Consider the following 21,627-nt stretch of genomic DNA (forward strand, 5'->3'; position numbering starts at 1 on the left):
GAGGTGACAGAGAAAGAAGAGTCAAGGATGAGCCCAAGTTTCTTACTTGGGAGCCAAGTGGAGAGAGGTATGATTTACTGAGATAGGAAACATGGGAAGGGAACGAAATGGTTAATGGAGGAAGGAGACTGTGACGATGAGTCTGGTTTTAGATATTTTGAATTTGTGGCAGCTGCGGGATATCTGTGAGGGGAGGACCAGCAGGCATTTGAATACATTGGTCTGAAATTCAGGAGTGAGAACTGGGCTGGGGAGAATAGATTTGGGAGTGATCAGCATGTGGATGTTAATTAAAGCTGAGTGGATGCGATCCCAATGTGACAGGCAGTGTGGTGGTACAGTGATATATAAAATATGGTTCCTGCCCTCACAACCAATACAAAATCAAGATTTGACATAGACCTTAAAGCTGTTTATGAACCCATCCATATCTCCATGGCAACCTTGGAGAGAAGTGAGAGCTCTGCCCTTATCACGGGCAGGGGAAATGCACCCAGATGGCAGCCGTCTCCCACAAGTCTCCTAATGCAGGAGGTGTTCTTCCTTCACATGGGTCCCACAAATAATGGCACCTGGGAATTCTCTGCTACCAGTGCAAACCTGTCTTCTCCCACGTCTCAGCCAAGAGGCCAAAGAGAGGCAGGGGGAAGTTGAATCAGCCCTTTCCAAGTCTCCTTTTCTCTAGTTCTGTTCTCTACACATACCACTCCACCAAAGCCATTCTGGGGGTGTCCATAATTATTGCATTGCCAGATCCAAGGACTCTTTGGTGACCACTTCACTTGACCCTTCTGTACCATTGAACACCTTTGGTCATTTTCTGCTTCTTACAACTTTTCTCCTGTGGCTTCAGTAAAAACAGGAACAGACCACGTATAGCTAGTGCTTACTATGTGCCTGAGTTCTGCTAAGCTGACTACATGGGGTGCCTCATTTTCATCACAACAAACCTCTAAATACTATTTCCCCCACTTTACAGATAAGAAACTGAAGCTTGAAGAGGTTAAGTAACTTTCCAAGATCATCCAAACTAGAGAACTGAAGCGACAAGATTGATACCCAGGTGTGGTAGATGGAATTACGTACCACCTCCCCCTCCAATAAAAGGCATGATCTTAATGTTAATCTATGTTCCTGTGGGGTTGAACCCATTTGTAAATAGGACTTTCTGAAGATGGTATTATGAGTTAAGGTATGGTCAACTGAATCAGGATGAGTCTTTTTTTTATATAACTGGAGACCTTATTTAGGGGAACCAGAAGCCAGAAGTCAGTGGAAACTGGAAGAGCAGACATAAGGAGAGACAGATTGCCATGTGATGGGAGGCAGAGATGGAAGCCAAGGAGCCCCAAGGACTTCAGTAAGCCAGCTCAAGAGCGCTACAAATTTCTGGGAGAAAGGTCTTGCAGAAGCCTTCATTTTGCACTTACTTCTCGCCTTCTAAACCACAAGTCAATAAACTGTTGTTAAGCCAACGCATTGCATGGTATTTGTTATAGCAGCCTGGCAAACTAAAACACCAGGTCATCTAAAAATAAAAAGCTATGTCCTTAACCACAAAAGTGTGGTCTCTCTGCTGGTTTTCTTGCTATTTTTCTGACCATTCCTCTCCTGCAGCACTGCCCTTGTTAGCATTCGTTCCGCAGCTCACTTTTCAACACTCTACCTGTTCCCTGTGGCCAACTTTATCCATATGGCTTCTCCCCATTATATGCAGATGACTTTCTAAACTAAAACTGCTTCCTTACTTCAAATTTCTCTCCTGACCTTTGGTCCCTACACACCCAGTTACCCCTGAGCGTCTTTACTTGTGTGGCCACCAGGGGCCTCATGCTCAGCATGCTCAACATTGAAGCCACAAGAACCTCCCGAGAACTGTTCCTTCCTCTGAGCTCTTACTAGGGGCACAACAACACCGAGCTCAAAAATATAGCCAGACATTTGGGAGTCATTCTCAATTATTCCCTCTCCTTCACCTCCGCACTCAATCAGTGGCCAAATTGAGTCTGCCTCCCCAGTAATCTCAGAAACCAGTGTTCTTCTCCCCATTTCCATGTCTCCTCTCTTATTTAGACCATCGTCCTCTGCCTAGATCACCACAGCTGCCTGCCTCCTGTGTGCTCTCTCCACCTTGGGTATAACCCATTTGTTATGGGTTGAATTGTGCCACCCCCAAAAAGATATGTTCAAGTCTTAACATCCAGCCCCAAGAAAGTAATCTTATTTGGAAATAGGGTCTTTGAAGAGGTAATTAGTTAAGATGAGGCCTAACTGGATTAAGGTAGGCCCTAACCCAATATAATTGGTGTCCTTTGAGAAAAAAGGGAAATGTGGACACACAGATGGAGGGGAAAGGGCCGTGTGAAGATGTAGGCAGAGGTTGAAATGGTGCTGCTGCCAGTCAAGAACACCAAGGACTTCTGACAAATCACTGGAAGCCAGGATGAGGCAAGAAGGGGTTCTTCTCTATAGGTTTGACTCTTTGATTTTTTGGACTGGTAGCCTCCAGAACCGTGAGACAATAAATTTCTATTGTTAAGCCACCTAGATTGTGGTAGTTTGTTTTGGCAGCCCTAGAAAACTAAAATACCAGCCAGCAAGCTCCCTGAGAAATCTGATCATGTTGCTGTCAAATTTTAGGTCCTCCTGTGGCTCCTCACTGTCCCTAGAATAATGAGTAAACTCCTTGGCATGGCACGGATGACCTAGCCCAATCTGTCCTCTGTGTGTCTCCCAACCCCAGTTCCCCTTCCATCTCCCGTCTGTGTGTCTCCCCAGCTCTGATGCCTTTGAGAAAGCATTAGCTGTGCTCCCTCTGCTAAGTACATCTGTCTTCCTTTCGTTGGCCTGCTGAATTCATCTGTCCAGTCTAGTTCAGGCATTGTTTGTTTTAAAACTTTTACCAATCTCATGTCATCCTAATTCCCTCCCTGCTGGGCCCTGTACAGATTGGTGCCATAGCATCTATAACACTGATAGCATTCCGTGTGTTTACACATCTAGTTTCCTATCTTGGAAGGTGAGTGCCTTGGTGGTTAGAGCTGGGTGTTAGATGTTGAGATTCTGTTCCTGGTGCTTATCATTCAATAAATGTTTGTTGACTGAAGGAATGAAGGAATGGGTGAGCCTTTTCAACCTGACTTCAGAAATCAGACAGAAGTTCCAAAAGATATCTGAGATTTGCAGCCTTCCAAAGGGGCCTGATGTCCTCTGCAAGGAGGTAAAGCAGCCCATAGGCACACACTGCCCCTCCATCATCCTTACCTTTGCAGCACCCCAGAGGGTCAAAATACAAGATACAAATACAAGAATAAACCATATCACAACCATGATATAGCTTGGTGAATTACAAATATTTTGAACCAAGATGTGACTTTAGATTTATTGGAAGAAAACACTGGGCTGAAAGCCAGGAGATCTGGACTTGAACCTGGCCTCTAGAGTTTATTAATTCTATGATTCTGGACAGTCTTGTAATCTCCCTGAGTCCCACCTCCTGCATCTCTCAATCCAGGAATGAAAACTGTCACTCACTCTCTGGGGTTGCTCTGAGGTTGAAACGAGATACATGCAAAAGTTCTTTACACTTCTATGGTGCTGAGGGGCGACCATTGTCCCTTTACTCCTGGTCCTTTATGGCAAAGAGAACCTACCCTGATGCTACCTCTTCCAGCCTCGGCCTCAAACATTGTCAGAGGCATTGAGCTTAGAGTAGACCAGCTGGGACCCTTCGGCAGGAAAGGAAGGCACTGCTAGGACATCTGCACAGACGGTTTTTAAACATAGGGAACATGAAGGAAATACCACAGAATTAATGGAGTGAAAGCTTCAAAAAGAAACATAAGACTTAAGTCAAAACAGTTGACTCAACTCTGGGAGCGGAGACTGCCTGGATATAGGAGAGAAAAAAAACAAAAAGCAAAAAACACCACAACATAGGCTCGGAGTGGGTTGAGACTGCAGGGAGAAGTTCTGAGAGGTGGTTTACCAAGAAGGGTTAATGGGCACTTTCATATACAGCTTGAGGGGGGGAAAATCAATATCCCCTGTATGGAGGCTACCACCTATCAGTGTTTTTGAAATGCACACCTTTTGGCTCAGCAGTTCCATTTCTAAGAACGTAGCTTTGGACATTCTCACACAACGGCGTGATAATTTGTACAAGGTTGTTCACTGCAGGCTTGTTCATAGTTAGGAAAATGTGGAAACAATTCAAATATCAATTCAAGAGAGGAGTGGATAAATGAATTACAACAATCCAGACAGTGAATCTTAAGTAGCAAATAAGAAGATGAGTACCACCACAGATAGGAACGTGGAAAGATGTTTGTGACAGAGTAAGTTAAAAAGGTTAGTTGCACAATGGTATGGATTGTAGAATCTTGGTTTCATAAAAGCTAAAAATATATCTGCGCTTTGTATATGCATAGAAAAAGACATTGGGAGGATATATACTAATTTGTTAGCAGAATTTATTGCTGGGATCTGGGATTATAGTATATTTTCACTTCCAATACAGTTCTGTTAGTTGAGTGTTTTTTAATAGATGTATTATTAAAAGAAAAAGATCCAAAGGAGAGTTAAAAGCCTAATATGGTAATAGTCTGTCCTTCATCCTGGAAAAATCTTGGCCAGAGTGTCCTTGAATTGTGTCATGAACATTAAAATTGTAATACTCCCTTAATCATGTTACTCTCCCAAAGCAAGTCCTGGATATCTCTAGTATTTGACCCCTCCACTCCATCTTGACTAATTTACTATCCACAATTCACTAAGTATTATCTTGGTTCTGAGTGTGATATAGAAAGGGTGTGATAATCTCTTCACTGCATTTATGGTGTTGAGAAATCATATATTGTATGAGAGGGGCTTAAAAAATATTAGGTGGAAAAATGAGTTAAGTAAATTCAATGTCCCCTCAAGAAAGTTAGGCATCTCTGATCTGGCCACCAACATTCTAAGTCATCTTCAGGAACTTGGAGGGACCTCTGCCAGGTGCATGGATGGCAAGTCCGTGGAATAAAAGTTCTAGATGAGGAGCCTGGGAAGAAAATCAGAGATCTAGGTGCTACAACTAAACAGCTATGGGCCTTTGTACAAGACATTTGCTCTTTCTAGGGATCAATTTCTTCTTCTGTAAGTAAGGGTTGATCTCGGCTGACATTTGTCAAAGCCTATTCCTTAGGACACTATATAGGGGCTATATCTTTTAATATTTCTTAAGGAAGGTTTTGTGGTCAAGTACACTGGGAGATGCTACTCTTTCCATTCCACTGTTGGAGATCCACAATGCACATTAAGTGGGTTAGAGTATCTGAGCAGTTTTGCAATAAAGAAGCATGCTTGTGGATGTTTACACTAGCATTTCTCACGTTTATTTCACCTTACAATCCTTAGAATCCAGTTTTTTTTCTGAGTATCTTTCTCATACACACACCAGACTAAAATAATATCTGGGGTCCCTTCCAACTCTCTGGATGTGTGGACATCTGTGCCGGAGTTCCCTACTCAGCTCCATACTCTCATCCAACATCACCACGCAGTGGTTCCTTTGATGGAGGTCATAGTGTTCCAGGTGAACCTGCTAAAACACAGCTCTCTTTTGTGAGGGGATATATGGTCCTTCAACATCTCTAGGTTACTGATGGAACAGGACAAAGGAGAGGTAAAATATAATGAGGAAAGGGGAAGTCTGAAAGGGCTGGGCTAGACCAGGGGCATTTGGATCCAGATGGGATTCTGCAGTTGGAGAGCACTTTGAATAAGAATGCAAAACAGGGAGGCAGGGCAAATGGCCAAAGGAAAGAGGAAAGCACTCAGACCTGCTTTGCATGGTTCACTATCTTATTTCTGGCTGTAGCTCATTCATTCTTCTAGGTTTAAATACCACCTACCTGTGTGTTGGTGACTTCCATGATGGAATATAATCTTTTGAGTAAGAGGATGGACTTTGGGGTCAGATTGCCAGTGCTTCAGTTTCTTCTGTAAAATGGTATTAAAAATAAACTTTACCTCACAGTGTTGTTTATGTGGATTCTAGGAGTAAACATATTCGAAAGCTTTTAGAATAATAACTAGCACATAGTAAGTTCTTGATAATTGGTATTATTATTGTTGATTATTTATATCTTCAACTTCACTCAGATGCCTCATAGGCATCTCAATCTTTATGAGACCAAAATGGAACTCTAGACTTTCCCACCAGTACCCTACTCTCTCCCTCAGCCTTCCCCATCTCAGTAAATGGTACCACCACATGACTGTAGCCCCTCAGGGGCCTAGGGGTTAGACTCATTTCCCCTTTTCCCTATCCTTCACACCCAATCCACCTGTACATTCTAAAGATTCTACCTCCCCCTCTAGAGATATTTCAAATCCATCTACTTCTTTCTGCCTTCCATTCCTACTCTAGCTCACGCATCTTCACCTCTGGCTAGGATGACTGCGGTTGTCCTTCAAGTGGGCTTCCTGATTTTCCTCTTGCTCCCTTCCAATGAATTATTTACTTGCAGTCAGAGCAATTTCTAACAAAGATGAATATGACATATTGAAACCCTTAAATGGTACATAAAATGAAACCCAAACTTCTCACTGTGGCTGGACATTGTTTGGTCTCTGCTGATGTTCCATTCTCTTCCAGTTTTCTCCACAAGCTGGCCCACTGGCTTCCAGCTGTCCTGGTCTCTTAGTAATTACCACAGCATGTTGAGCTCAATCCCACTTTAAACATTTCATCTGTCGCCCTCCCCCCACCCCTAGTCCCCAAGGCTTTGCCTCTGGTTCTTTACATAATGAACTATTCCTCAACCTTAAAGTCTCAGCATAAAGCTTCCCTCAGCACAGACTTCCCTCACCACACTCTTAATGGGCCATCCCAGTTATTCTCAATCACAGTCCTGTGCTCTTGACTTTCACGCCCCTTTTCAGCTCATAATTTCTTATTTATTTTCTGTTTATTGTCCATCTCTCCCCCAGGTAAATTCTCCTGGGTCAGGGATCATATCTGTTTTCCCAGCACTATATACCCAGGGCTCAGTTCAAAGCCTGGCCCCCAGGATATGTTGAATTAATGGATGAATGTTATAGGGAGTGACACCCTCCCATTACTAATAAGTGATTAGCTGACTAACAAGGAATAAATGATTCAGTCTACTTTAGTCAGATATGCTCAGAGCTAGAAAAAAGGACCCATACAGGAGCCTATGGATATGCTTTTAGACATTTAAGAAGTCCTGCAATTCATGAGCAGAGCATTGACCTGAGGCAAGATCTTTGGTCTATTCTAACCACCGGTTAGGAAGGACCCGGCTGACCTAAGGGGGGGTCATTAGACCTCAGGGACTAATGAACTTTGTGGGAAGGATCTCTTCCATGCAGCCAGCACTCTGCATCCACCAATGTCTGGCACCAAATTTAGGGGGACATTCAGAGTCTCCTGAATGAATGAAAAGAAATTTTTTTGGTGTGTGTATGGAGGCAGTCTTTTTTTTTTTGAGGAATGCTTGTCAGAGTAGAAGTTGGTGTTTGTAACTATTTTGTTTCTCAGCAAATATGGGGCCAATTTTGCAGTTGCTTCCTGAGAGAGTTAATATAAATGTTTATTGACAGTATAGTCATCAAGATGATAAAGTTGCTGATTCATTGCCTTACACCGAAACCCTTTGTTTTGCCCTCCTCTTCCTTCCTCTTTATAAGGAAACACTCTGAGAAAGAGCACATTTTTGGAGCCCTCTTGGTATGATGTCCTCTTGGTTGCCTATTTCTTCTACCATCTGTAAATTGTGGTTCCTTTAAAGGCAGGGGGATCAGCCTCACTCTTCCTTCTGGAGTACACCTTACTAAGGCCTCGGAGGAATAATGGAAGCCTTGGGGTTTCTAAAATTGGAAGTGAACTGCCCCATGGTGACTGTGGCCCTGTCAGTGGTTCTCTTGGCCCTCCTGAAATGGTAAGTGCAACCAGCAAATTCCAATTAAGTAGGGATTGTGACAATGTCAGAAACAGCAACCCTGGAACCTTGCTGGTGCCATGGTGGTGTATGTGGGAGTGTGTTTTTCTTCTTTTCTAATCTAGAGGGAGTTGAGTATTAACACAGCTTCAGAATTAAAAGCAAACAGCCAGGTTAATCTTTTGCTAAAATGTATGAGATTGAGGTGTCAGGAAAGGCTTGTGATTCAGTGACTGAGAATGCTGCACATAATTAAGTTTGAAAGAGATGGAAAAAGAAACAAATTGGAAAGGCTTTAAGCTTTAGTAGAAGTATTTCCTCATACCCTGTCATATCTTCTCACCTCATTTTTCTAAGATCCTCTCCCCATGTTGGATTTACAGCAAATTTAGCATCTTGGTTCATATTACATTAAAAGCAAAAAAGACATAGGAGCTGTCTGGAAATCATGGGCTGTTTTGCGGGAAGTCATTGACAGGGATTTTTGTAGGTTTAAAGACAAAGTGGTACAACTAATTTCCTAACATTTGGTAGAAGGGAATGGATTTGTATATACATAGCTCATGCAGTTCCCACAAAGTCTGAGGCCCTGAAAGGGTCTCAGAAATTGAACTAAGAGACACTCCCCTGTGGCTTTGTTAATTCAATGGGAAGTTTTCCAAAGCATGACTCTGTGGTTTCTATAGATTGAAGGGTCCACAATATGTGCCATTTGTGCATACTCTCCCTATCAGTTAAGCTTATTAAGAGCTGCCCACTCAATAAAAAGCACCTGGATTTAGGTGGCTCTGGTTTTTGAGGGAAAAGTGGAAAAAAATAACGGAGAACTCAAGTTCGGACAGAATTTCAATTTATGTTTCCAGTGGTAATAAAACCTCCTCTAGATTAATAACTGGGAGAGCACTTTGAAAAGCATCAAGCATTATGCAAATGTAAGGTGTTATTCATTTGGAATTTGCGTAGCTGAAAGTGGAATTCATGTTTGATGTTCTGTGATGATGAAATTACTTCTTGGAAATTGGCTCTGAAACCCAGCTTCAGTCCCAGTGCTGTTTTGCTTTTTAGCTGGTTTAATTATCTTTTGAACTTTTCTATCTGAGTTTAGCTGATCTCTCATTGAAACCACGTACAGGCAAAACCAGTGTCAAGTGGTAGCCACCCCTCTCCCCCAAGTAATCCCATTTCAACCTCTGTCTATGCTCAGAGGTATGCAGGGCATAGCACCTAACATGTAGTTGATTAGCTATCATCTATGTGACCCAAAGGGAAAGGAAGATGAGTTTTCAGTGCTTTGTATTTATTTTACATTTCTTATTAATATGCTTATTCATATTTAATTTCTCATTAATAGCTCTACTCTGGCTGTGGTTCTCAAAGTGTGTTTCTCCAGGTGGTCTCATAACATCAGTGTTTATAGTATACACTTGCATTAATTTCCTAGGCCTGCCCAAACAAAGTACCACAAACTTAGGAGGCTTAAAACAACAGAAATTTATTGTCTCACAGTTCTGGAGCCTAAACATCCAAAATCAAGGTGTCAGTAGGGATATGCTTTTTTGAAACCTGTAGGGGAGAATCTTCCTTCTACTTTTCTAGCTTTTGGTGTTTTCCAGCAAACCTTGGTTTTCCTTGGTTTGTAGAAGCATCACTCCAATCTCTGCTTCTGTATTCACATGGTGTTCTCCCCATGTACGTGTGTCCTTGCGTCCAAATTTCCCTCTTCTTCTAAGGATACCAGTTGTATTGGAGTAAGGGTCACCCTAATCCAGTTTGGCCTCATTTTAACTAATCACATTTTCAAAGACCCTATTTCCAAATAAGGTCACATTCCCAGGACTGAAGGGTAGGACTTGATTAGGTTAGATCTTTCTGGAGGACACAATTCAACCCATAACAACTTTCCTACGTCTGTGTTTCTTTTCATATCTGTATTCTTGACTCCCAGCTCAGTACCTGGCATACAGGATGGCCTCAATAAATATTTGGTGAATGAATGAGTGAGTTGCACATATTAATATTGCTATCTTGTCATGGAAAGGGGTGTGTGTCCTGACTGATAAGCTGCTGTGACTGAATGTGTACAATCAATGTATAGCAACACTATACCATTAAACAAAGCAGCTGTGCACTGGTAATTTATTCTCAGGGCCATATTAATAACTTGGTTCAAAGACACAGGAATTAATATAGAAACGTGAAGCAGAGGTGGTAAATAGAAAGCGAGAGCTGACTTCCATCTGTTACTCAAAAAAATATTTAGTGATCTCTTAATGTGTGCCAGGCAGGTGTGAGGTCCTGGTACATAGTTAGGGAACAGGAGACCTGGATCAGGAACCCAAGACAGCTGGAGATATGGAGGTTGTAGGATTGAGCTCAACATCTGGAAAGGATAATGTTGAAGAGGAGAAGGCAATGGGATAGAGTGTTGACAGTTAATGGTTCTGGTGCTCTTGGGCCCATCCCCTGATCTAGGCTCAAAATATTACCATCCTTGAGCTCTCAACTTTTCTATTTGAAGCAAGACTCTAGGGAACCAATAAGGAACAGGCATCCTGAATAAGGCAAGAGCTCTCTCCTGCTCCATTCCCACTGGAAGAGAAAGGAGATCTTTAAGTTCACTGAAAGCACTTACACCTAAGGAGAGCAGAAGAGTGTAGAAACACTCACTGCCACTTTGAACCTAAAGAGAAATTGTGGAGAGTGAGGTGTCCTAAAGTTTACAGAGATTAGCCCTTCCCTTAACAGTTATGCCTGCCATTTATTGGGCCAGATAAGACTGGAACAGAGAGCCTTAACTCTGAGAAGTTAGATTATGAGGAACACCAAGATGATTTCTTACTCTTTAACCAGCTTGTAACTTCTTAAAGGGCTAAGGGGTAACTCTCATATGTCATTACATTCCAGAAACCTGTTCATGGCATAAATGCCCTAAGAGCATTTGATTTAATGTGGAGAAGTTAAGAAGTGCACATTGCTCAGCCTAGCACACAGGACTTGGATTTGGCTCCTGACTCCCTCGGCAACCCATTTCCCCTCACTACCCCCCACATCCTGGGCTATGGTCTATTAAACGATTTGCAATTCTGTGACTGGGTCATTTACACTCTTCACTATTTTTGCCCTTGCTAGTGTCTTTTCTAGAAATGTCCTACCTCCTGTCTTTCTTTCAGCACTAAGCTCAGGGGCATCTTTTCAGGGAAGTCTTTCCATCTCCCTGGTACACTCATTAGCCCCCTTTCTGTGCTACTTTTACTGTATCTTTCATCAAGCCTTTTTCTCTCACAATGCCTGGAACATAGTTGGTTTCAAATAAATGTTAACTAAAGGCTAATTCTAGCCTCTGATGGCTCTAAACGGTCTAAGTGGGTAGCTATATGGATATGGTTGAACTGAGAAGAGTTGTCTTGGGAAGGTGGAAGAGGTCCAAATTAGTTGGACACTGAAATAGAAGTCACAGTGAGTTAGTGTTCTGATCAAGTTTCATTATAAGACCAGGTTAAATTAAAATGAGATCAGTGATTATTAAGATTTAAGATTATAACAGAAAAGTCCATCACTGTCCTCAGAAGTTGATTTTTCAAAGAGCTTGCTTTACATATGGGAGATCTTGATTCTGAATCTAGATCCCCATCTAGTCCTAGACTAAAGTAAACCACTGGGATGGAATATGGGGAACCAAGGTGAGAAATCTTGAGCATGTCAGAACAAAAGAGCCAACTGGATATTTCCTGGTACAATCAGAGGTAAATGAGAAGGGGTATCCAGCTTCAGAAAGAGGAATATTTGCATTTTGATGTCAGTTTGGCCACCATTTCCCAAAATATGTTACTAAAAATGTTTGGGAAATTAAGCATAAGTTAGGTCCTTCCTGGAGATTTATTGCATATCAAAGGCCCTGAAAGGTTCTGAAGTAAAGACACTGTTTTTCTTTATTTAACCCAGTGTTCCCCAAACTTGTTGGATTAAGTAATGCTGCAAATGGTCACAGTGGGGAAAGGCAATCAAGACAGGCTTGAAAATGGCTGGGACAGTTCCCTATAAAAGATGTTTTTGTACATTGGTGGTAAGGCAACAGCCCGGCTTGGTGAAAATGGGGATGCAACTAAACAGTGGAACAAAACATTAAAATTACGCCATCATAAGCTCTGTGGCTCCAGGGGTTGATCTCTTGTTTACTTCATGACATTAAGTGAAGTCTAAAGGGGAAAAGTAGGGCTGATGAGTAGAGATCCCAGAGAAGCCTGCTGCAGTTCTACATCAAAGTAAACAAATGACCCTAGCTATCCACAATGGCAGAGAGGGTAGCCTCAGGAGATTGTAAGTGTCCCTCAAGAAGATCATTGAAGTGAAGGCTATGGCCATTTGTCCGGAATGTTACAAGGGCACGCCTTGTGTGGTGTGTGGGCAGTTGGAGCAGATGGCCACCAGAGTGCCTTCTAAATATGTGGGCTCATTGACTTCTACATTTATGAATGCTCTGTGGTAGATTGTATTATATCCTCCACATAGATATATTCCTGCTTTAACCCCCTGGTCCTGCAGATATGGAATCATATATAAATGGGATCTCTGAAGACCTTATTTGAATGAGGCCAAATTGAATCAGGTGGGCCTTAATCCAGTACAACTGGAGTCATTTTGTAAGCAAAGGAAATTTTAACACAGAAGCAAAAATCAGAGGAAGAGGCAGAAGGAGTCAGATGGAGGCAGAGATTGATTGTCAGCAAGCTACCATCAGAACACAATAGACCTTTGAGAGGGCAAATCCTACCAATACCTTAATTTGGGGCTTCCTGTTTCCAAATGGGGAACCAATGAATTTCTGTTGTTTCAGCCAACCAGTTTGAAGTATTTTGTTATAACTACCTTTGCAAACTAAGACATACTCTTAGCATGGGCAAGTTGGTGTTGAACCTAACTGCCATTGGTGATAAAACACAAGTGAAGCATTAGCTATGCTCTTTCTTTTCCCTAGATGTCCCAATCATCCTCAGTGGCAGTCTCTATTGAGCTGAGTGTCCCAGGGAGTCTGGAAATATTCACAGGAAGCAGCTTTGGAGCCTTATTGAAGCTTTGTGCATGACTCCTGCTTCTCCAGGAGTTCCCATAGCTTTGGGAAACAGATGGGTCTAGGGTAGGTTCTTGAAATGCAGAGAAGAAATGACTTGGAAGAAAAGAGGAGGGATAAAATTTTAGGCAGGAAAGAATCTCAGGCAAAGGTAACATAAGAGCTTTGTAATACTTGGTGGGAAAAAATATTAAGAGTATGAATAATATACACATTTTAGAAATATTCTTTAAAGACCATGGATAATTTCCAATGTTCCAGAGCATCTAGAGAAGAATGCATGCCATTTCCCTTTTTTATTTTTTTTTATCTTTGTCTAGGATATGATGGATACTTGGGTTTAATAATTCAGTGATGAGCTCAAAGATAAAATTGAGCTTGCTTACAAAAACTAAGTCTGCACTTTCTTGAGGACCATTTTCACAGAATATTACCTTTTTTTTGTTTTCTCTCTTTAAGTAGTTATACACAGTATCTCTGTTGTTACCCTCACTTTATTGATTTTCCAGAATGAGAGTACGAAGTGTGACTATAAAGGAACGTGAAGGATTTTAGCACACATGCCAGAACTTATACATCCAAATGAATTTTATGACCTTCAAAGGCATTTTCCTGATAGGCTAAACTGCTATTGCAGATATGCCATTATTGGAAAACACATTCTTAAAACTTTTCTTTGGGATGGTCTTTGGTGTCTAGATGCAGTCTTCTGAAACCTCTCAAAGCAATCAATCTTAATTTGTATAGAGAATGAATTGATTTTTTTTTAACAGCCCAAATGTTGGCAAATAGATTATTAAACTGGATAATATTATTTTCAATAGAAAACTAAGTGTGATTGTACTTATAACAGTAAGGCTTGTTACTGTGTGCTCAGGAGGCTTACGAATCAGTTCTGAAAGCCTGAGAATTCTGTTTAAGGGCTACCCTCATTGGAAATATGCATTGGTTTTGTTTTGTTTTTTAAAGAAAACACAGCAATAATCTTAATACTGATGGTCATACTTTCTCTTATCTAGTAAGGAATTTTGGCTTCTGGCAGCATCTACTCTTTGGGCAGAGAGGAAAGAAGAATCTCGTTGGGTCTAAAACAAAGAAAATCATCAGATTTATGTTTGTGCCTCACTCATTGAGTTACTTGAGTATGTGTACTGTATTTCCTGGATGGACAGAGGCTCTTCCAGAAACAAAGCTAATGAATCATCCCTTTCCTACCAAATGCCATAATCATAACAAATCTAGTGGGTTATCATTTGTCATTGAGGGTAAGCGCCCCATCTTCATAACTTCAGCAGCGTTCCAGCGACTTGTTCCAGCTTGCAGGGATAATGTGTACATGGACATGGGAACATGCGGAGAGAAGGGGCAGATACTTATGTTGTTGTTTGGCTGGTGCTTCCTAGTTTATCAGAAATAAGTAAATTTTCACGACATTCTAATGGAGGGGGGGGGGGGGGTTGTTGGCTGTTTCAGAGATCCCCCGGAGTCCTTGGCTTGCTCAGCTGTCTCCCAGCTTCCATGCAGCATGTGCTGTTGAGCCACACTGTGGAGCCACCCTAAACCTCAAGTGTCCCTGTAAAGGGATGCTTTTTAGGTTTTGCCTCAGCACACAGCCAATTCCTGAATGACAGTCCAAAAAAAGAGGATAGCCCTCTTTTCCTCTAAGAAATCTGGGAAAATGGAGTCAGAGACGGCCAGAAGACAAAGCCAACCTCTATCAATAGTGGTTTGAACCAAAACCCTGTTTCCAGAACATAACACATAGACACCCTGGAGATAGCCAGCCCTATGCACCCAAGACAGAGGCTGATGCCACATTCTGACCTGACAGGTGCCCTAAAATTCTTCCCACGTCATTTCCCTCCTACCTGCACAAAACATGCATGTTTGTCTCTCTACCCTTTGCACAGACTGTGCTTCCCTTTTCTGTTTAACAAAATCTTACCCATCTTTCAAAGCCTTATCTAAATACCATTCTTCCATGAAGGTCTCCTTGACCAGGTTAGCCCTCGGTGAGTCCTAGTAGCACTTTCTGTCTCCATCACTTCATCTGGACAATTACTATATTACTCCATTTTTTTGTCCATGTCTCCTGTCTTTCTAGCCTGACTATAAGCTCCTGAGGGCAGCGGCTGACTCTTAGCTAATGATTGCCTTCCTGGTACATAGTAGCTGTCCAATAAATACTAATGATCATAATCATGCCTCAGGCAACTGAGATAGGGGCACTGCTTCCAAATGATTACTGTTATAACGTGTGTGTGTAGTGGCAGGTAAGATCACTAGTGGCATCATGCTCTCAAGGGCCTAACAAAGTGCCTCGCACATGGCTTATCGAAAGAGTAAATGTAACTTCTTAGTTCACACACTCATTGCATACTGAAAGTTTTTCAGGCTATGTGCTCATTCTTCCTTATCAATGTGCAGTAAATAGAATCCCCATGAATTCATATAAATAAGGTAATTATCACATTAGATATTAAAAAGCCAGACTCTGATGCAAAAAGAGGGATGGGATAGAAAGCAGGATAGGGTTATTTTGAGGATATGGATTTTGGGGTTGCAGAAGCACTCCATGTCTGAGGGAGTATCCTGACAATGGTGTGCGTAGGGGTGGATGAGGTGGGAGGTACAAACACTTCCTCCTTCACAGGTCTATTGAGCACTAATCCCCACAGTTTTAAGCAAGGGTTTCTAAACTCTTCATTAATATTCCTTGTTTATATTAGTTTCCTCATAGGTCCCAAGTTCTATTGTCCAAATAACAAAGTATATTTAAGTAATGATTGATTGGTTTATTTTCTCATTTTAATTATTCAAAAATGAGCTCATTGGAAGCACTGTCAATGAGAACAGCTGATCCACATGATAACCAGCGCTGCCATATGAAGTTATAATTCCACTCCAAAGCAAAGAAACTTGACATTTTAGCTGCACAATCTTATTGCCAGTAAATGCACAATTTACATTAGACTCTTTGAAATGTTGAAAATATCTCCTGTACCCCTTTCCTACCTTAAAGATTGGTAGGCATATGGGGACCCCAGGCTGTAAAGCACTAAAAAGGAAATGTGGCCAGTTACACGTTTAAGATTTTTAATTCTAATTGTACACAGAGAATGGCTAAAATCAGGTGCATCATTTCATAATATAAGGGACTTAGAGGGAGGTAATTGGGGGGTTTTCAAGAGAAGTGTGGCATTGTGGAAATGAGCCAGGCCTTTACAGTTTAGGGACAGATACCACTTTTCCACTGGGTGAGTTCAGACAAGTCATTGAATTCTTGCTAGTGTGTCATTGGTGAGAGAGAGCTGACAGCACTTGATTCTCTTGATATGTCACATTATCCACCAGCCACCCAGGCCAACTCTCTGGGAGTCAATCTCCTTGCCCTCATCTCTATCGTCTCGCCCACTGCTGTCGTTCAGGACTTCGGAATCATCCCTTTCCTAGAAATATCCTCCCAACTGGTTTCCCTGCCTCCTGTCTTTCACCTCTCAAATTGGTTCTTCAACTCTGTAGTCAGAATAACCCACCAGAAGCTTACCACTCACTGCATAAAGCCCTTCCACAGCCTCTCCCCATGTGGGGAGCTAGGTCTTCCTGGCTTCCTTGGCACCCAACACTCTCTCTGACCTGGTCCCATATCCTCTGCAGTAGCATCTCTCAATGCTTTTTACCTGGAACTTTGCTATCTTATGTTCACAGTTCCTTCCATAAACCATGCTGCTTACCATCACCATCCCTTTGGCATTTTCTTTTCTTCTACTGGGATGCCCTTCCTCCTTTATTTAGGTGAGAAGCCTCTTCTGCATCCCCTGTGCTCCTGCTCCCACATCTGGAACCATCTCTCTCTTTATCACTTACCTGTTTCCCCCAGTAAAAGGTGAGCTCCCTGAAGACAGGATTGGGTCTTAATTGGCTTTGACTTTTAGTATCTATCATGGTACCTGCTGGTCTTAATAAATTTATATTGGGTAATTGGCCCTCAACAATTTGTTGAGCCAAACTGAAGTAAAAGAGATAAGGTAGAGGATTTTGCATGGCGTTTGCTTCACATATATAGATACTGGATACATTTAGCTGCTGTTTGTTGCTATGAATATTATCACAGAAAATTTCCATTTCTGGCTGTATGCCACTGTGACCAGCTCCCACCTCCACTTGTTATATAACCCAAACTTTTATTGAATCGGACTCTGGATTTAAAAAAAAAGATTTTGTTTTTCTAATTCAGACCAGGGCAAGGATGTGGGTTGAAGTTCATCTCTGGACTATTTATGAAGGAAAGGATTGCCAAAGAAAATAATAGTGCAAAGGTGACTGTTGAACCCATTTAGGAAAATAAACTATAAGCAAGTACTTTTGCGGTGTCAGTTCATCAACTCTGCTTCTAAAAATACACTACACTTCATTATTGGCTGCTTTTCCCCACTGTATAATGGTTCAGAGCTTGGCCTTCGGAGCCAAATTAGCTGGGTTCAAATCCTGGTTAGCCTTCTGGCCTTAGGCAAACTATGAAAGGACTCTGGGTCTCATTTTCCCCACCTGTAAAATAAGAGATGCAATAGTATTTGTCTATAGCATATCGAGAGCATACACATAAATAGCATATTTATGTGAGCTAAAACACATAATGGACTTGTGGCAGTACCTGGAACAGTTAGCATTCAATAGCTGTTAGTCATTATTATTATCTGGGGACTGGACAATTATACTTAATAATAATTGTGTAGATCTAGGCAGATAGATCTAGTTTTTAGCTTAGTTTTTAAAAAACACCATTCTTATTTTTCATATGATCTTCAGGAATGTATTGAAGAGAAAAGTAAAGAGAACTGGACTTCAGACAAGTGGCCTTATTTTGAGTCATCCTGGACTTATACTATTATTCGACTTTTGATCTTGAACAAGTCATATGAGGTTAGAAAAAGGCGTATTGAATCTAGCAACTGAAAATGTCTCTGGTGATGTTAGAGATGGCCACCAGAAATGTGGTGGGGACAAAAATCAGAATGCAGCAGGTTTAGAAATGATAGGGAAGACAGGCAATTGAAATGTAGGGTTTTTTTTCCCCCCAAGAAGGTCAGAGATATCATCTACCTCTTTGATTTTCAGTTTCCAGATAGTAAAGTGGAGATAGTTATCTTCTCTCTGTCTCCTTGAAAGGGAGTTTTAACATTTTGTGAATGGCAAACCTCATATCCACATATATTATTATTAATCTAATGGTGGCAACTTTTTACCTCTTAGTTGTAGGTGCTTAAAAATTAAAGAAAATCTATTCCTTGAAAAGTGGCCTATAAATCAAGTTTTAATCCCAGTTTGCTCTCCAGAAAGTTTTCAAATTTTCCCGTAACAAAATTTATATTCACCCTCTGATTTAAACAGTAACAGTGCAATTCTATTTTTCATTTGGTCCTTGTTTCATTGGTTGACGCTTACCTTGTCCTTGGGCTTGAGAATTTGAAGAGTAAATGATGCATATCAAATCAGTAAATAAATCCTGCGAAGTCTAGTCTCTTCTATAGACCAGACTTTTTGTTTTCTGTTCACCCTCGTCTAAGCCCTCAACTACACCACCCCTCGACTATAACATTTTCTTTTGCAGGTTCAGTTCCCTTCCATCTTAAAACAAACAAGTAAGCCAGTCAATCAACCAATCAACTAACCTAACAAACTACATCTTTGACTGTATGTTCCATTCCAGGTGTCATTCTGTCCACTATTCCTTTCCCAACCAAGTGGTTTGAAGAGGTGTCAAACTTGTTTCCTTCCTCACCTCCTATTTACCCTTCAACCCTGCGCTGGGCCTTCTGCCCTATTCTCCACTGAAACAACTCTCTCCAAGTCCACCAATAATCCCCTAGTTCCTAAATTTAATAAACATTTTCCAATCCTTCTCTTTGTTTAGTGCTTTGCAATATTTGACTTTTGTATGTTTCATTTCTGTTACTGACAGTTATATGTCATAGCCTCAGTTTTATGTAGAGGTAGAAAAAAGATTAAGTACCATTGATTATAATCCAATGGCCTCATTCTACAGGTGAGGAAACAAAGACCCAGGCAGGTTAAGTGAACTGATTTGTATTAGTGAGCTATTGCTGAAATAATGCTGTGTAACAAATCACCTCAAAAAACTCATTGGCAAATAATTCAGTGTGTCTGTGGATTGGATGAGGTAGCTCTGTTTCAGTCTGTGGGTGGGGTTTAGAGCTGCTCCATATATGCTTGTAATGGAGCTCAGCTTTAAATTGGGTACCCAAGAGAAGCTCTGCTTCTGACAGATCATAGGAGTGCAAGAATTCAAGAGGAAATAATGTTTCTTGAAGCTCCTGCCCAGGAGTCACTCAATGCTACTTCTGCCTATGATCCATTGGCTAAAGCAAGTCAAAGGACCAATCCTAATGCTAATGGGGTGAGGAAGAATGTGCCACCTACTTTAGTGGCAGGTATTGCAAAGTCATACAGCAGAGGCTGTTGATGTATAATTCTAACACATGGAAGGCAAGAAGAATTGGGAGCAATGATTCACATGCCCCAAGATCTCACATCTGAATTCTGTTCCCTGGCAAAGCAGAAAGAGGCTATTAATGACAAGATAAAAGACAACAATAAACAAAAATAAAAACAAAGAAAAAGCAACACACACAGATGCAAAAAAAAAACAAAAAACAAAAAACAAAAAACAAACCCTTAAAGCTAACAGGCATTTGGGTTTTTAGTGTAAATGAAAACAATGATTCTCTGAAAAAAATCACAGACTTTGATGAGAAATTTGCCAACAGAGACACTGTCATGGCAGGTCATGGGGTGTCTTGGCTATGGAGTGATGAACTAGCACCAATACTGCTAAATGCAGCACCTAAAGCTCAGTGTGGAGGCTCAGATTGAACCTGGGCTGGGCCTGGGGTGTACTTATCAATTTCTAGGCAAATAGATGGAGCTCAGGGGCTGACTGACGATGGAGCTGGGCCATATTCTGAGGAGAGCAAATGAATGATTCGAGAGGATGAGATGGGGAAAGGGAGCAGCTGCCACATAAAGAACCATAAGCATTCAACTCCAGTCTGGAAAATCAGGACTGAGAGCTATGTCAGAAGTCCAAGATGACCAGAGGAAGCCTGAATGTAGTAAGCACAATGTGTTCAATCCTGAAACACACCAACCAGGGGCCATCCTAGAAGATTGTGTTTAGGACAAATTCATTATTCTATACTGTGTAGTAAATTTATGGATGCTATTATGTCAGAAAGTGGTGATGGCTGAAAACATAAATAGTTCCAGAATTGTTTTAAATATTCTCATGGGGGCTAGAGCCCTACTGCCTTATTTGGGAGAAAATATGCTTTGGGGTTGTCTCTAACCTAAGAACTTGCCCACCCAGAGAGCACCCCTTGGTGGTGAATAGTAGCTATAGGAAAAAGGGTGTATGTCAGTATCTCAAGACCTGTTACACATGGTGAATTTAACTTTACTTGTCCCAGATATAAAGAGACTTATCTCACTTTCATGCTCCCCCCTGTCATGCAGTTTTCGTGAATCTGATCAGGGAAGTTCTCCTGTAATCTAAAATAAGCTGCAAAATCCCATTTCCTTTTTCCCTATAAATAGGATGTGCTGACTAAAACAACTAGAATGTAGATTAGTTATTGAAATAATAACAAATAACAGAAAAAAAAGCTCAACTTTCAGAGTAAACTTGGAAAAAGAATGGTTTTGAATTAACGCCCTCTTTCATTAGAGTTCGTTTCTTTCTCTTCTGAGTCCTCAGGGTTGTCAGGGACACCCCACCTCTACCCCAACATCCACACGTGAGTCATTCCCTTCTGGCTTTTTCCAGAAGCTGCTGCCGGTCCGATGGTTTCTTCCCCTTGTTGGTCTTTCTGAGCCAGGACAGACTGCTCAGAGCCTGACTAGGGGCTCAAGCTCTTCATTCAGTGTTCTAAGGCCCAGTGTCACCATCTGTATGAGGGAGTTAACAAGGATATGGGTGGAGAGCAAATGCTGCATTATCTGCAAAGTGTTTGGTACAGTTCCTGACGTACTGTTGGTGCTTAATAAATGTTAGTGAGCACTAGCCACATAGCTTTCTGAAAACCTTAAATTCATTTTATCCGCCTGAGTTTGAAGTTTCTTTTTTTTTTTTTTTTAACTCTTTCAATAAAAGCAGAGAAGAAATAAACAGAAAAGTAACAACAAAAAAAGCAAAGTAGACCCTCTCTAGTCTCTCAGTGAGGTAAGATGACATTTGGCATAGGGCCTGGCACAAAGTGGGCACTAGATGCATCTTCACGGAATGAGGAATGGGAAAACATTTTTGTTCCAACGCCTAAAAGTAGGAGAAAACAGTTTACAGACTTTACAAGGCTTGGTGACCAGCCTGAAAAAACCAAGGTGATACTTTGGAAGAAAAGTATAATTTAGATGCACTCATTCTGGTATGCATGATGTGGTGTCCAGTCTCCAAGACGGCCATAAAGACCTCTGTTCCCTGGGATTTACAACCTTGCACAATCCCTTCCCACGTGGACCAAGTTTGATCTTTGTGATCAATAGAATACAGCAGAAATGATGATATCTCACTTCCAAGATTAGGTTATAAAAGCCCAA

At 41.4% G+C, this 21,627-nt stretch overlaps 1 protein-coding gene across 1 annotated transcript in view; it reads left to right on the forward strand.

The window, feature by feature from the left end:
• The first annotated feature begins 7,682 nt into the window (after nt 1–7,682).
• TBXAS1 (thromboxane A synthase 1) overlaps nt 7,683–21,627 on the forward strand; it is a 189,946-nt gene continuing 176,001 nt past the window's right edge. Inside the window, exon 1 of the mRNA XM_077147249.1 lies at nt 7,683–7,946. Within this exon, the coding sequence (XP_077003364.1) occupies nt 7,858–7,946 (89 nt within the window). The 5' untranslated portion in view covers nt 7,683–7,857. The remainder of the gene's footprint in view (nt 7,947–21,627) is intronic.

The sequence above is a fragment of the Tamandua tetradactyla genome, chromosome 1 (genome assembly GCF_023851605.1).
Source record: "Tamandua tetradactyla isolate mTamTet1 chromosome 1, mTamTet1.pri, whole genome shotgun sequence".
Taxonomy (NCBI): domain Eukaryota; kingdom Metazoa; phylum Chordata; class Mammalia; order Pilosa; family Myrmecophagidae; genus Tamandua; species Tamandua tetradactyla.